Source organism: Monopterus albus, unplaced genomic scaffold, assembly GCF_001952655.1.
Source record: "Monopterus albus unplaced genomic scaffold, M_albus_1.0 scaffold334.1, whole genome shotgun sequence".
Classification (NCBI taxonomy): domain Eukaryota; kingdom Metazoa; phylum Chordata; class Actinopteri; order Synbranchiformes; family Synbranchidae; genus Monopterus; species Monopterus albus.
Window position 1 is genome coordinate 614,269 of NW_018128214.1, and position 16,296 is coordinate 630,564.

General features: G+C 46.6%; 1 protein-coding gene across 1 annotated transcript in view; it reads left to right on the forward strand.

The window, feature by feature from the left end:
- The window catches only part of kidins220b (kinase D-interacting substrate 220b), a 20,721-nt gene extending 5,906 nt beyond the window's left edge, over nucleotides 1-14,815 (forward strand). The window contains 22 exon segments of the mRNA XM_020624642.1: nucleotides 91-189; nucleotides 794-892; nucleotides 1,106-1,204; nucleotides 1,637-1,814; nucleotides 2,501-2,665; nucleotides 2,751-2,930; nucleotides 3,044-3,209; nucleotides 3,646-3,797; nucleotides 3,879-4,168; nucleotides 4,526-4,666; nucleotides 4,980-5,238; nucleotides 5,629-5,696; nucleotides 6,207-6,351; nucleotides 6,772-6,934; nucleotides 7,149-7,327; nucleotides 8,963-9,198; nucleotides 9,975-10,097; nucleotides 11,721-11,750; nucleotides 12,680-12,817; nucleotides 12,946-13,293; nucleotides 13,433-13,615; nucleotides 13,617-14,815. Coding sequence (XP_020480298.1) covers nucleotides 91-189; nucleotides 794-892; nucleotides 1,106-1,204; nucleotides 1,637-1,814; nucleotides 2,501-2,665; nucleotides 2,751-2,930; nucleotides 3,044-3,209; nucleotides 3,646-3,797; nucleotides 3,879-4,168; nucleotides 4,526-4,666; nucleotides 4,980-5,238; nucleotides 5,629-5,696; nucleotides 6,207-6,351; nucleotides 6,772-6,934; nucleotides 7,149-7,327; nucleotides 8,963-9,198; nucleotides 9,975-10,097; nucleotides 11,721-11,750; nucleotides 12,680-12,817; nucleotides 12,946-13,293; nucleotides 13,433-13,615; nucleotides 13,617-14,582 — 4,407 coding nt within the window. The 3' untranslated portion in view covers nucleotides 14,583-14,815.
- Nucleotides 14,816-16,296: the final 1,481 nt, after the last annotated feature.

Below are 16,296 nucleotides of genomic sequence, written 5' to 3' on the forward strand. Positions count from 1 at the left end.
CAGCAGGCACCAGGGGGCGCCGATGCAGCTCACATTACTGCAGCACTGTGAATTACTGTATGTGTGTGTGTGTGTGTGTGTGTGTTGCAGAGCGGCGATACCGTGCTGATCGGAGCGGTGAGGGGGGGTCATGTGGAGATCGTCAGAGCGCTGCTGCATAAATATGCTGACATCGACATCAGAGGACAAGTGAGCACATGACTTTAGTGAGCGAACAGTACTCGTACATGTTCTGAGACATAGGAGGCTGAGGCAGGACTCATTTTCAGATGGATAAAATCATACTCAGTGATGAAAGGCAGCTGGTTTGGCTCTGTCAACTGTACTCCTTGTTCTTCTCCATCTTCATCGTGAGTACTGCATACTCTGCTTATGCAGTACTACTTAAAAATACTCGCTGTACATAATTTACATAGTTTGGCACCATGACTTTTTTTTAATCACAGTTGACAGTTTTGTCACTTCTTTGGTTAAAAGAAAGATTTTCTAATAAAATGTGAGCATAAAAACACTAAAGTCACTAATAGAAGGATCTGGGTGACGATTAGTTAGTTTATTAGTTTGACCCCACTGTTGCTCAGAGCCCTGCTGGATATCCAGAAACACTCGGACTGTGCAGTGGGAGATGTCTGATCATCTAGCCAGTACTGGCTCAGACATGTCCAGGTTGGCCCTGATATCAACACTTGGGCTCAGATCAGGACTTGTGTTACTAGTGTTCTTACTGTAGCAGCAGTCGCGGCGCGTGTGAGGATCATCGCAGACAGTGACCACATCTCTGTTGCGTTTCCAGGAGAACAAAACAGCTCTGTACTGGGCTGTGGAGAAAGGAAACGCCACCATGGTGAGAGACATCCTGCAGTGTAACCCCGATACAGAGACCTGCACCAAGGTGAGACCTCAGCACACCTGGACACACCTACTCCCACAGACTACACCTGATATGAACTGCCTGCACCATTTTACAGTTCTGATAAAGAGCTCCATGCAGCTTTAAGTCATCAGTGTATTTATTTACAGATGTGAATGTGTGCATGCTCAGTGTGGTGTTTTCACACACAGATCAGACAGATGTTGTGAGGCTGTGTTTGTCCCCCCCTCTCAGGACGGAGAGACGGCTCTGATCAAGGCCACTAAGATGAGGAACATTGAGATTGTGGAGCTGCTGCTGGATAAAGGAGCCAAAGTGTCTGCTGTCGACAAGGTGGGAGTCAAACTACAGCTGAAAGCTGCAATAAATGAGCACAGCTGAGTTTCTTACACTTGCTAAATAAGGACCTGGTGCCTGTATAGTGCACGAGTGGACTGAGATGAAGCCTTATTTTCTTACACTTGCTAGATAAAGACCTGGTGCCTGTATAGCGCACGAGTGGACTGAGATGAAGCCTTATTGCAACTCATCCTTAATATTGTTTGAAGAAACCAACATATTTCTGAACCATGTAGTCTTCTACAGACAAATAGTGCTTCATTTTGTTCACTAACTGAAGAAGAGTGTTTCCATCCAGCTGTTTTTAATCTGACGTGACAAAAAGCTCTGACTGGAAACACACCAGGTTTCCTGTGCTCAGCTCTGACTTGTCCATGTAGGTGGACATCAACTAGCTCCTACTCACCTCTCATCCTGTGATTCCAGAAAGGAGACACACCCCTCCACATCGCCATCCGTGGCCGGAGCCGTCGCCTAGCCGAGCTCCTCCTCAGAAACCCCAAAGATGGCCGTCTGCTGTACCGGCCCAACAAGGCCGGAGAGACGCCGTACAACATCGACTGCAGCCACCAGAAGAGCATCCTCACGCAGATCTTTGGAGCTCGTACGTCCACTCAAACACTGACCCTACAGACACTGGCTGAAGGCGGTGAACATTACTCACTCCCCAGGGCAGGTTTACTTTCACACTAGTGGTGTCCAATGTGGGGGTCGGGGCTCCCAGAGCAGTCCCAGATTACAGCTCAGGGGTCACAGGGATTAATCAAAACATTCAGCTATTTTCTGACTTTCCTCTTAATTTCACCTCCTCAGCCTCAAGAAACAAGTCTAAGGAGATATTATGAGTAGAAAAACTCACTCTCTCACACTTAAAGACTTTCCACCAGCTTGAGCTGATTTGTAGTCCTCGACAGTCAGGAAGGAGCACACACCTTAGGACTAAAACCCTGGGGACAACACACTGACCTGCTGTCTGCAGCCACTGGAACATCTGGCATGATCGGCACAGCGGTCGTTATGTGTGGCCCCATCTTTATGCACAGTAGCACCTTTCATGCAGAAAGTGCACATCACTGACCAAACAGAAATATCTTCAGTCATAGTGACAGGCCACCAGGTCTGATCAGAGTCATGCAAGAGCAGATCTACTCACACTGCCTTCATTTCAAAATAAGAGCCCATGTTTTTTCAAGACAACTTCCAAAATGTTAGAAATCACTTTATGAAGTACATTAGATGGAGTCTTCAGGGTCCTGGTGTTAACACACCTGTGTGTACCCCTCCCTGCAGGTCACCTGTCCCCCACAGAGTCCGATGGAGACATGTTGGGCTACGACCTGTACAGCTCTGCACTGGCCGACATCCTGAGTGAGCCCACCATGCAGCCTCCCATATGTGTGGGTCTGTACGCCCAGTGGGGCAGCGGCAAGTCCTTCCTGCTCAAGAAACTGGAGGGTAAGCTAGTATACACGTGGAGGTCATCATGTATTAACGTTCCTGCTTCTCTACATAATCAAATATTCATCCGACTCCTCGTCAGATGAGATGAAGACGTTTGCTGGTCAGCAGATTGAGCCATTGTTCCAGTTCTCCTGGCTCGTTGTCTTTCTATCTCTGCTGCTTTGTGGCTGCGTCGCCATCGTCCTCAGCTTCACCGTCGACCCCAACCTGGCCATGGCCGTCTCCCTCAGCCTGCTGGCCCTGCTCTACCTGTTCTTCGGTAAGATAGGGCTCATTACATTTGGACTGAGAGGAGCCTGTTCTCTGTTCTTGTCTTGTATCAGTAAAGTTTCCTCCTTCAGTGGTGGTGTATCAATAAAGTTTGTGTTGCAGTGGTGGTGTATTTCGGTGGGCGTCGGGAGGGCGAGAGCTGGAACTGGGCCTGGCTGCTCAGCACGCGTCTGGCCCGTCACATCCGGTACCTGGAGCTGCTGCTGAAGCTGATGTTTGTCAACCCACCAGAGCTGCCGGAGCAGAGCACCAGGGCGCTGCCTGTCAGGTAACACCGCTGACTTTCTCACCGAGCCTGGAAACATGAATTCAGGGAATAAGTAACAGTGGAGCTCTTCCTGTATTTGTCTTTTGCGACAAACCTGGAGGAAGGACTTTGGATTTTTTCCAGTTCAGTTACACTTTACATGCCACTTTTTCTTCATCCTGGTTTTAGCTACTTATATTTTACACACTTAAAACTGATTAAATGTACCTTTTTGGCAAGTGATGCCAAAAATATGTATTTCCCTCACAAAAACTGTGGCTGTAATTACGCTTGGGGACTAAAACCACTGAGCAGGTGATGTTAAAACCAACAGAGACAGAATTCCAGAGTGACTGGAGCTCTACACATCGTGTCTTCAGACAACAACAGCCCTCTGTTATCGATGACTTCATCAGTACATATGATGTCACTCTGATGTCATCGCATCTCCCTGCAGGTTTCTGTTCACAGACTACAACCGTCTGTCCAGCGTTGGAGGAGAGACGTCGATGGCCGAGATGATCGCCACACTGTCTGACGCCTGTGAGAGAGAGTTCGGCTTCCTGGCGACTCGTCTGTTCAGAGTGTTTAAGACGGAGGAGACACAAGGTAGAACACAAACGCACACACACTGTTTTACCACAAATCAGTAACACAGCTCTGATTCTTTTCCAATATTTGATGTTTCAGGGAAGAAGAAGTGGAAGAAGACGTGCTGTGTGCCGTCCTTCATCATCTTTGTCTTGGTGCTGGCCTGTCTGGTCACTGGCATGGTGCTGCTGGCTGTCTTTAAGGTGGACGGGGAGAACCGGACAGTGAACGCTGTGCTGATTGCCATCGCCAGTGTGGTGGGGCTGGCTCTGCTGCTGAACTGCAGGACGTGGTGGCATGTGACTGACTCAGTGCTGAACTCTCAGAGGAAGAGGCTGCACAGCGCCGCCAACAGGATGCACAAGCTGAAGAGCGAGGGCTTTATGAAGGTGAGGGCAGGTTTCATTGGATGCAGCTGGTGGTTTTGTATGCTTGTGTTATTTGCCATCCCAGTTCCCATCCAGAGGCCAACAGTGAATGAGGGGTATTCACCTGTGTGTGGATTGAGAACCTGGTTGAGCTCACTGGTCTCTGCTTTAGACCTCCAGTCAGGGCTCAGTATGGCTAAAACTGCAACTTGGGACAAGGATCACCCCGTCAGAGATGTGTTCAGCAGTTGCTGATTCAACCGGATATTTCCTGCTCTTTGACATAGTTCTGCCACCAGCAGGGAGCTTCGACTGTGCAGCAGGTATAGAGAAAGTTATCAGAATTAGCCCAACGTGAACCTGGGTGTCGTCTTGCAGGTCCTGAAGCATGAGGTGGAGCTGATGGCGAGGATGGCGAAGACCATCGACAGCTTCACGCAGCATCAGACGAGGCTGGCGGTCGTCATCGACGGGCTGGACTCCTGCGAACAGGACAAAGTTCTGCAGATGCTACACACAGTGAGGAGACCACACACACACACACACACACACACACACACACACACACACACACACACACCCCAGACCTCATTTACATTTGATTCATTTTGTGTTTCTGGAAGTGACACAGGAAGTCTACGACAGACCCCGACCAAAAGGCGGTGACAAGTACAAATCCATGTAACATGTATGGAAATGATAGGAGTATTATTTTATTATTCTAAGTGTCCCTGTGATTTAAATAACCATGACAGAGACACAGTCATGTTTTGTTGTTTTTAAAGAAGCTGTTAAGGCACACACTCTGCTAATCTGGGTTCTTCTCCTGCAGGTGCGGGTGTTGTTCTCCAAAGGCCCCTTCATCTCCATCTTTGCCAGTGACCCTCATATCATCATCAAAGCTATCAACCAGAACCTGAACAGCGTCCTCAGGGACTCCAACATCAACGGACATGACTACATGAGGAACATCGTGCACCTGCCCGTCTTCCTCAACAGCAGAGGTCTCTCCAGCGCCAGGAAGATGTGTGCTGCCGCGCCCGCTAACGGGGATGCCACCAGTGCTGACGGTAACCACGAAGATAACAAAACAGTAGGGCTCACAACAACAGTGCTTCACACTGTTTCCCTTTGAGAAAATAAAAGCACATAGTGGTGAACTACACCATTTATAGTGAACATGGAGAATTCAAAGATTGAGGTGACCCTCACTGTAGTAACTTATAAATGACTTCCCTTTATAATGTAATAGTAGTTATAGAGGAGGTTTATTTAACCATCAGGTTTAATAACTGGAACTCCAACCTTTTAGTCTGTTGATTCTACAAACGAAGTTTCCAGTGAGTAATGAATTCATATTTGTTTGGGTTTAAATGCAGCAAGGTCACTGTTTATAAACTGAACATTACCATCTGTTCATGACTGCAGTGAGTCTGTCCCCCCCCCCCCCCCCCGTTTCAGCACGCTAGACCGACGTGCTGGGAAACTGTCTCAGCACAGTTTGGGAGAATTAACCAAGTTTGGCAGCAAGACGACACTGAACCGCCGGGTGAGACACCGTTGTCTTCAGACATCTCAGCCGCTGTTTTCACTCAGTGAGACGAAAGCATCGCGGACTCTCAGCCTCTTTACTATTTTAAGTTAAATCAGCTCCACTCAACCTCAAAAACCATTTCACCTCAGGACGTTTCTATATATGAATTTTTTTCAAAATGTCGCTCAGCTTTCTTTTGTGAGTGACGTTAAAACCACCACATGGATTCTGATCTGACAGTGCGCTCGTACAATCAGAGGTCAGACAGGAATCGGATCTAGGAGCACATAACACAGGTGGCCCAGATCTGATCTGAGGACATCTGGTCTGGTCACACTACTGTGGACACATCAGGTCTGGGAAACTGCAGCTGGGATGTGGACGGAGCTTTATTGACTTGTTTTTTACTGAACTGTGCTTCTGCTGTTCGTTACCATGTTGAAAGCAAAAAGCAGAACGGTGAGAGCAGCTGGATGTTTACTCAGCTGTTTGGCAAGCACGTGATCATGTGACCTGTGTGTGCAGGACACGTACCGGCGGCGTCAGGTACAGCGCTCGGTGACCCGGCAGATGTCGTTCGACCTGACAAAGCTGATGGTGACAGAGGATTGGTTCAGTGACATCAGCCCACAGACCATGAGGCGGCTGCTCAACATCGTCTCTGTCACAGGTCAGCCCACACCACAAGGTAACGAAGGTGTAGCTGTGAGGAAGAGATGGCTGTTCTGATGAGGCATCGCTATGGTAACAATGATCAAACAGTGTGATGGGACAGGGCTCGGTCTGCTGATTCACATTTACCGTTTAAACCAAGTACCACAAATGTAAGACTCGCTGATTAAGCAGTATTTTAATTTTGACATATTACAGTGAGTCGGCCATGTTATTATGTACTGTAGAAACACGTGCCGTGATCATTTGTAGGGGTTTGCTGACAGTTTGGTGAAACCGTGCTGTCCTCGTCCATCTCTACTGAATCTGACTGATTCTCTTCACTCAGCAGCTGTTAGCTCATCTGTTTGTGCTTATTTATTTCAATCCACGTCTCAGCAGTAAACAAACCTGACTCCTGCCATCTGTGTGTGTGCAGGTCGTCTGCTGCGAGCCAACCAGATCAGCTTTAACTGGGACCGCCTGGCGTCGTGGATCAACCTGACGGAGCAGTGGCCCTACAGGACGTCCTGGCTCATCCTGTACTTGGAGGAGACCGACGCAGTCCCCGACCAGGCCACACTCAAGACCATCTATGAGAGGTCAGAGGTCATACTCATCTTTCCAAGCTCAAGAAATGTATGCTTTATTCCATTTTCACATGCACTGTGAAATGGAAAATAACCCAGAGAGTCTTTAAATGTGTAACCCTGACAACTGGCCTTATGTCTAATGCAAATCAAACTATTTTCATCATTTCTTCATCCAAATAATCGTAAGCACCAGAACAGAGTGATCAGAGTATTTCTCCCCCAGAGTGTCGAAGAACATCCCCACCACCAAAGACGTGGAGCCGCTGCTGGAGATCGATGGAGACGTTCGCAGTTTCGAGGTCTTTCTGTCGTCACGAACGCCAATCCTAACTGCCAGAGACATCCGGACCTTCCTGCCCTGCACCGTCAACCTGGACCCCAAACTCAGAGAGATCATAGCAGGTAGTGTAATACTCATACTACTACTACTGATCCCACAACCAATACTGCTGCTGACACTGCCACAAGATGAGAAATCACTGCAGCATTGGCTGTGACAAATTTCCCCAAGGGGACAATAAAGTATCTATTATTGATAATACTACCAATACGATTACTCATTGTTCACTCCAAAAGACCATACTGCTGCTGTTACTTCTACAAACTCAGTGAAATTGTTGCTGGTTTTGAAGGAGTACTACTGATAGTACTGTCAATACTACTATTGCTAATACTGCCACAAACGACACAAGATCATTGCAGGTACAACTGAAAGTACTACTAAAAATATTAGATCACAGTTAGTCCAAGTAGTACTGCTATTACTACTTGGACTAACACCACAAGTAGTCCAGTTGTAAAGTCAGCGACATTAGGTATTTTGAGGAGTACAACTACTGCAAGCAGGTGCTGTTGGTGCTACTCATACGACCAACAATAGCAGCACCTGCCAAGATCACAGTGCTTCAGTTACTGCACTTGTACACTGTCTGATCTGGCCGCTAAACAGTCCTGGTCTTATTAGATTTAACATCTGCTTTTGACACTGTCGATCATGGAATCTTGATAGGTCGGGTTCAGTCTGAACTAGGGTTCTCCGGATCTGTCCTCCAGTGGTTCTCTTCGTATCTAAGCGATCAAACTTTTAATGTTGCTATAATGTTATGTCAGATGTGGCTGGTTTGTCATGTGGTGTCCCACAGGGGTCAGTCTTGGGTCCACTTTTATTTCTGTTATATATCTATCCTCTTGGGCAGATAATTCAGCGTTTTAAGAAGATGTCTTATCATCTTTATGCGGATGATGTTCAAATTTTTTGCTCTTTTAATGACTGAGTTGTATTTTTTAGCTTCATTGTTAGAGTGCTTGTCATCCAACAAGAGTTGGTTTAACAGTAATTATCTTCACATAAACCCCAATAAGACTGAAGTGCTGATTATTGCGCCTGATAATAAGATCTCGTCAGTCAGACAATGCCTTGGTTCATTGGGCTCCTCTGTCCAGTCGAGCCTCAGAAACCTTGGTGTTGTGTTTGATCAGACTATGTCTCTTGATTGCCACGTAAGAAAGGTAGTAAAAAATTGTTTTTATCACCTGAGGAATATTTCTAAACTAAGGCAAATGTTATTAAAGGCTGACCTGGAGATGATTATTCATGCTTTTATCTCTGCACGTGTTGATTACTGTAATTCCCTTCTTATCGGTTGCAATAAGTCAACTGTAAATCGTCTTCAGATTGTGCAGAATGCTGCAGTGAGGCTTTTAACAGGAACCCCCAGAAGAGCTCATATTATGCCTGTCTTAGTTTCACTTCACTGGTTATGTTATGTTATATATCTTTATTGTCATTGTACATTGTACAACGAAATTAAAATGCAATCCTTCGATAATAAAATAATCATAAATAAAAAAAAAATAAATAAATAAAAAAAACCCAGTTTTATTATGGTTTTTATATATTATCTCTTGGTGTTGTTGGCATATTGTTTGTTTTGCATTCTGCATTGTTGACTTTGTGATTTTATCTGTGAAAGGTGCTATATAAATAAACCTTTACTTACTTACTTTACTGGTGTTTTCTCTCCCTGTCTGATCCAGATGTGCGTGCAGCCCGGGAACAGATGAAGATGGGTGGGGTCACGTACCCATCGCTGCCCCTGCAGGAGGCCCAGCCCCGCCCCACCTCGGTGTACAGCCAGGTTTCGTCGGCGTGCTCGCCTTCTGCCTCCTTCAGCGGCCCCTTCAACCCTGCAGCGGGGGGTGTCGTCTCCCCCCAGCCTCACAGCAGCTACTACAGCGGCATAGCCGGACCCCAGCACCCCTTCTACAACAGGGTGAGTACAGGCTCTGCCTACAGACAGCTGGTGATGTCATGCATAGTGACGGGGCGGGCTCAGGTAATGCTCCCATCTGAAATTCTGAGATTGAGGTTCTGTTGAAGTTGCTAAATTTGTTGCCGCTGCCTCGGTGGCTTCGCACCCGACTAGTGGAGCTTCAGGTAACGCCATGATGTCGCCATCACCGCCACACAGCTGCTCTCCTGGTTTAGTTTCACCTGTTATCATTTGTGCTGTTAAAGCTTCACTCCAGCTGTCGGCTCAGCAGTCCCAGCAGGAACTCTGATCCCATGTCTGCAAAGTTTGTGCCAAAATTAAACAATAGTAATCTGCATCTGTGTAATAACAGTTCCAGCACAGAGTCATTTTCTGAAACTGTTCCTGGCCTGAAGCTCTTTGTTTTCCAGGACTGGTCCTGCCTCGTTCACACAGCATAGCTGGGTCCAGTATCACTCCCTGTGTATGAAACAGTGCACAACATCTACTGTCCGCCATTTTATTTGTCTCACTGCTGTTCATTATATCGGGCTCTAAAAAGTTCCATAAAGGAATGAAAAAGCAGCGCCTCTGACCTACACATACTCTGCTCTGATTGGTCAGGTATAGCTGACATCTGCGTTCCTGCCGGGTCTGGAGATAAAAACCTGAGCTCTGAGTGCGACAGCAGCAATTCTCTTTGATTTGACTTTTGGTTTTTTAAGTTGCCTCCTTCTTGTTGTTTCATGTTGAATCATCTCCATGAACATTTTGATTTTCTGCCCCTCCCCCCCCAGCCATATTTCCCCCATCACCTTTACCAGCTGCCACGCCCACTCGTGGCCGCCTCCTACCCATCACACCTTCACCCATGCCTGCCATCTAAAACCTCCTCCATCAGGGACGCCACCGCTGCGCCTGTAAGTACAACACACCAGTGAATCCACTTCACATCAGAGCTGACTGAGGGCGATGTGACAGTTTAATTGATTTTGTCTTATGGTGTGAATCCAATTCACCACATGTGAAACGGAGACAAAGCACTGAGGACCGAGCCGACCCACTGAGAAACAGAACTGGTCTAACTTAGTTAAAGTGAAGTTTTGATTTAACAAAGGCAATAAATGTAAATGCAAAAGCAAAACCGAGAAGTAAATAAAATGTGCAGCAAATTAATTCTGTTATCTGTTGCCTCAGGATTTATTTCACATTAGCAAGATTTCATCTTTCCATTCACATCTTTTAGTGGTTTGACAGTGCCAGAGGTATTTTATTTATTTTATTTAAGTTTTTTTTTTAAAGAATTACTCTTTTTGTCAGTTTGTTTCCTAATCAGTCAGGTTTGTATGAAAGTCCACTTACAGAAGAAAGAAAACAAAAAACTTGATAGAAATGAAAAAACTCATAATAAACAAAACTTAAAGTCCGATTTTGTGCTTCAATTGGTCTTTATTGAATAATCTGCCTGTTATTTCCACAGTTAACCAAGTCGTGGACATATCAGCTGTGAAATGTCTAGAACATGATGAGAATGTTCATCCCAGTTTCCCAGAATGTCTCGTTTTGTTCAACTGACTGAAACTGAAGATGTTCAGTTTACTGATATTTGACAAAGAACCAGAAAATACTTTAAGCTGCTGCTGTTTATGGTTTTAAAATAATCTTAACTGTTGAAAACCTTCCAAGGGTTTCAGGTTTCTCACCTTTTCTTCTGCTGTTGCTGATGCTGGACTCTTCCTCAGCTTGTCTCTTCTTCGTTGGTTTCTGGGGCTGTGCAGCTTGGGAAACACAAACTTGTATTTTTGTTTGTGTGTGTGTGTGTGTGTTTGTAGAATCACGTGTTTGGTTTCCTCCTGTGAAACAGAAAAGAGCTGCTGAATATTGTCCCTGATCATCAGTGGTGGAAGAAATAGTCGCATCCTTTTACTGAAGTACAAGTACAAATACAACAGTGTGAAAATGCTCCATCACAACCAGGAGTCCTGCATTTAAAATCCTACTTGAGTAAAAGCACTTAAGTATTACCAGCAAACCTAAGTCATCAGAAGTGAAAGTACTGGTTGTACTGCGACATGGTCAGGTTATTGATCCTGTGGAGTCAGAGCTTTTACAGTTACAGCTGCTCCAGGCCGAGGTGGATTTACAGTTAACTAGTTTAGTCCAGGGGTTCCCAACCCAGGGGTCGAGCCCCTCCAGAGGGTCACCAGGTAAATCTGGGTGTTTATCACATGATTCACAGACAGTGCTCTCACATCAGAGCCAGAGAACGTGGTTAAATCTTAAATTACATTTTAAAGCGTAATGTGTGTTTTTATGTAGGATCTTCATTGGAGAAGTCACTTCAGCTGTGACGTGTAAAAAATGGACATGTCCAAGTAAAGCACATTAAAGCTGTACTTACGTGTGATACCTGAGTCAACGTACCTCGTTACTTTCCACCACTGTCGATCGTTTCCACACTGGGCTCTGTCCGTCAGCCACCTGTGTTTTCCTAATGTTTTCATTCCTCACCTGTCTGTGTCCGTGTTTCTGTCTGTCTGCAGTATAAAGTTTCATCTTTGAAAAGGAAGCAGGTATTGAACTCTCACTGACTCTTCCTTTCCTCCCTCCCTCCCTGTTCTTGCTGTGTCCTCCTTTAAACTAACTCCCTCTACTACAACTCCCAGCATGCACCTTGCCTGGACTAGTGTGTAGCTTCAGTACAGTAGCTGTTTAATTTGCTCAGAGTAACCATCTTGCTGGCTTTGAACCCTTCCCAGTACCCACCCCCACACCCTGTCACAGGTGTCCCACCTCAGACCCACCTGTAAAACATGTCCACTGTTGCAGCTCATTTCAGCTCTCTGTAGCACAGGTATAACTGAAATGTGAGTCACGTGCGCACAAGAATAACAACCAGGTGGTGTGTGCGAAGGTCAAATGGCCCAGTTTCCTCCCAAACCACTGGGTTACGATATGTTCCTTCCAGTTTGGCCTGATCAGAAGCTTCTCCATAAACGTCCTGGTCTCTCCACTGACCCCGTTGCTGTCGTCGCTCTCCTCCATGTTTACTGTTACCGGTCTGTGAGGCGCCGACGCCGAATGATGACGACAGGCTGTATGTGCAGAGGAGGAGACGTTAAAATGACCACATGGATTCTGATCTGACCGTTCTGACGGCGCTCCTCCCTCGTCAGAGAGGAATCGGGTCCAGGAGCACATACGTAGGTGGCCCAGATCTGGTCTGAGGGCATCTGGTCTGTTCACACTGCTGTGGACACACCAGGTCTGAGTCACTGCTGCTGGGATGTGGGCGGAGCCTGTGTGTCTCCTGTAAACTCACTGTAGAGCAGAACCTGGATCAGTCCTGACAGCAGGATGTCTCTTCACACTTTCCACAAGTTTAGCATGTTAACACTTTCAAACTTTAGCTTTCTGAGTTTTTAAAGGACTATATTTTTAATGTCCGTGTGTGTGTGTTTTTTGGGTGTGCAGAATCTTACCTGTGTGTTTTTGTGTTCAGGGTTCCGCCTCCGTCGTGTCAGGAGCTCCGGCCATGCTCCTCAGCTCCATGACAACAGAGGCAGTTTGTGAGCGGGTGCGGCAGATTGAAGGCATCGACCAGAGCATGATGGGACAGTACAACGCCACCATCAGGAAGGTCAGAGGCTCGATTTCACACAGCAATCAAATCTCTGTTTCTAGATTCTTCTCATGAGACTAAAGAACCCGTTGAACACTGGGTGTTACAACTTAAATGAAATGTCGTCTTCTCCATCTGCTTTTCAGGCAAACGTTAACGGCAGAGTTTTGTCTCAGTGCAACATCGACGAGTTGAAGAAGGAGATGAACATGAACTTTGGAGACTGGCAGCTCTTCAGAGCCACGGTTGGTCCTCAAGCTAAGAACAAACACACTATAACATGTGCATATTGATGCTGTGACAGCTGAGGCACGCAGTCATCCAGTGTTGAAGACAGTTCAGGTAAAAAAAAACAAAAAAACAACTGTACAAACACAGACATACAGAACTGAGATGTTCTTATTTTAGTGATGTACAGCTTCAACCTGAGCTTCGAGGAGCTGAGCACGGTGGGACTGGACGATCCAGCCCGTCACGGGAACATGCAGTGGATGGTAAATAGTTTGTACACTCCGCTCTACATTTCATTTTAGGACTGAAAGGTTTGTGAAACTGATCCTTTAACTCTGACTTTACATTCAGTTCTCTGCTACTGGAGACTCAGAGTTAACAAAACTCTTCTTCTCTGCTCAGGGTGGTGCTCACCGAACTGCCAGCATGAGCAGTCTGAACTCCCAGGAGTCCTCCAATGACATCTCCAAGCTGACGGACAAACAGCAGGCCGAGTACCGCAACGCCTACCAGGAGTACATCGCCCAGATGGCTCAGCTGGAGATGGGCGGCGGCGGGGGGGAGAGGCCTGTCCGGCCAGTTCATGTCATCATCTGAGGACAAAAACAAGGATGGCGTCGAGCAAGATGGAACCAAATCCTTCACCAAGAGGTGCAGCAGCAAGCCGGCCGCAGACACCACAGACTTCACCCCCAATGGCGACGCCCTGGACCCCATCACAGAGGAGGATGAGAAGGGTGACCACGGGTCCTCCAAGTCCCTGCTGACCCGCAAAAGCTCAACTGAAAGAGGTGGGCTGTTTCAGGGCGCTGCTGACCTGAAACTCAAGACTGGCGGAGGCCTGCGATACCAGAAGCTGACCAGCGATGACGAAGAGTCAGAGGAGTCCGATAACGCCCCCCTGCTGAAAGATGGCAAGAAGATGGTCGACCCCAAACTGCCTGGCAGCTCGCTAGCACTGAAGGGGAAGGACTACCTGTCAGACGCCATGCTCGACAAGAAGGACTCGTCTGACTCAGGCGTGCGCTCCAACGAGAGCTCTCCCAACCACTCGCTGCAGGATGAGGAGGCAGACCTGTCGCAGCTGGAGAGGTCCAACCTGATCGAGTTGGATGAGGAGAACCTGGCCAGGAAGCGAGGCCTCCCCAGCAGCCTCAGCGGCCTCCAGGATCCGGCTGTCGCCCGAATGTCCATCTGTTCCGAGGACCAGTGCAGCCTGCTGGCGAGCAGCCCCGAGGAGAGCTGGCCCTCGTCCAAGACCTACAACCTGAACCGCACGCCGAGCAATGTGACACTCAACAACAACACCAACAACCACCAGGGCAACCGCCCCCGCCTGCCTGCAGAGGGCTCCACCCCCTCCACCAACCCCACCACCAGTGATGTCATCATCCCCCCGAGCTCCGGGACCACCACCAGGCCAGGGCCCAATAACGAGAATATCCGAGTGGTTCACCTGAAGAGGGGCCTGAAACCAGGAGACCCGCCAGAGATCTGCACCGTGTCCTCCGACACCGTCACCTTTGGCGAAGAGCGTGAGAGCATCCTGTGACCTCGTGGTGACCCATGAAGTTTAGGAGAGCACTGAGGGTCCACCAGGAGCCGCCTTTCAACCTCCAGAACCAATCAGGAGGTTCTGATAAGAAACTTGTGACAAGCCGTTAAAACGTGTTAAGAGTCGAGAAAATCTAAAAATGAAAAACGAAAAGACTGAAACATCTGATGAACTGAGAAAACCTGGAGTAAAAAAAACAACGTTCAACAAGCAACAAGTCGATAAAAATGTGAAAACGTCTGATGAACTCTCAATATGTTTGATAAAACCTCTGAGTGTGAAAAGATTAGATTTTAAATTTTGGATCTATAACAGGAAAACCTCCGTTGATAACATCCTGTAGGAAGTGAAGCGCGGCTGCTGGCGGACTGGTAGTTTGGCCTGTGATGTGCTGACCAGTCAGTAGTTCAGTGGTTTAGCTGCATGCTCCCAGCTGTAGTCAGTAGGTACCCGAAGCCGCTGCATGTCGGTGTTGTGTTTGTCAATATAACTGCAATGTGAGAGTGTTAGTGATCAGTATTAACTAGTTATTAAACCTGTGAGAGTTTAGTGTCAGTGTTTGGTTAGTTCACATACGTGTTGTGTTGTTTAAACTGTGAGCCAGTTGAACAAACCAGTGATTGTGTTTCACCGTTGTGGAGTTTTGAGCTGTTCGTCAGAGCTGATACTCAGAAATGGAGGCTTTTAATTCATGCCGTGCTGCAACAATCGGACAAAAAACCTAAAGAAAATTCATCTGCAGACATTTTGTTATTGTTTGTCATTGTTCAGGCAACAAGGACAGACATTAGCTTTTGACTCTGAGATATCTGAAGATGCATTTTGGCTTTTTTCAGTTTTACAAATCAAATTATAAACCGATAATTTGAGAAAAACAGCAAATAAATCGATGATTGAAATGATGATGAGTTGTGACTCAGCCAAGCAGAATAAAAAGAAACGTTTACACTGAGGTGATGCACACTCCACCTACTCCTTTGTCACGTAAAGGATCAAATTAAATGTTTGTCCTGCACCTTGTCAGGAAAGTCACCGGGTTTCAGCCAAGACAGAGACACGTTTGGCTTCTGTGTCTCAGTGGACGAAACTGGTGAATCTGTGTGAGGTTTTACTCTGACACTGGTGACACTGGAGATTTGGTGACGTCATCCAGTTCATTACTCTGATATCAGCTGATACTGAAGTTTATCAATGAAGTGACACTTGTGTTGGTCTGAGTAGCAGATGTGCATGTTTCCCTGTGGCTGCATGAAGCTGCACGTTGATGTTGAAGCTGTTTTAGTTTTACCTGTCGCTGTCTCAGTGCTCTCCTGTCCAGCTCCTCTGATCATGTGACTCCACCTGACTGTCGTTGTGCACTAAAATTAATAAAGTCTGGATGTTTAACGTTGATGCTGCTTCGTGACTTGTCTTATTTGTCTGACCGTGGTTTTAAAGCGGGGGTAAGAGTATAAATCAAATACCCCATTACAAATGAAAGTCAAGTATTCAAGGTGTTATTTAAAGTACTATCAGTAAAGTGTACTTTTTCTCATCAAGTTTTTATTGAGCAAGGTTTAGATTGTACAAGCATGAAGTATAAAGAAGTCTTTTCTTGCTCTATTTTCAACTCTACAAGTAACAAAAACAAAAATAAAACAATAGAACATCGTAAAGCAAAACATATTCATCCCCCCCCATGCCCCCAGTTGCCACATACAAGTCTGATTAG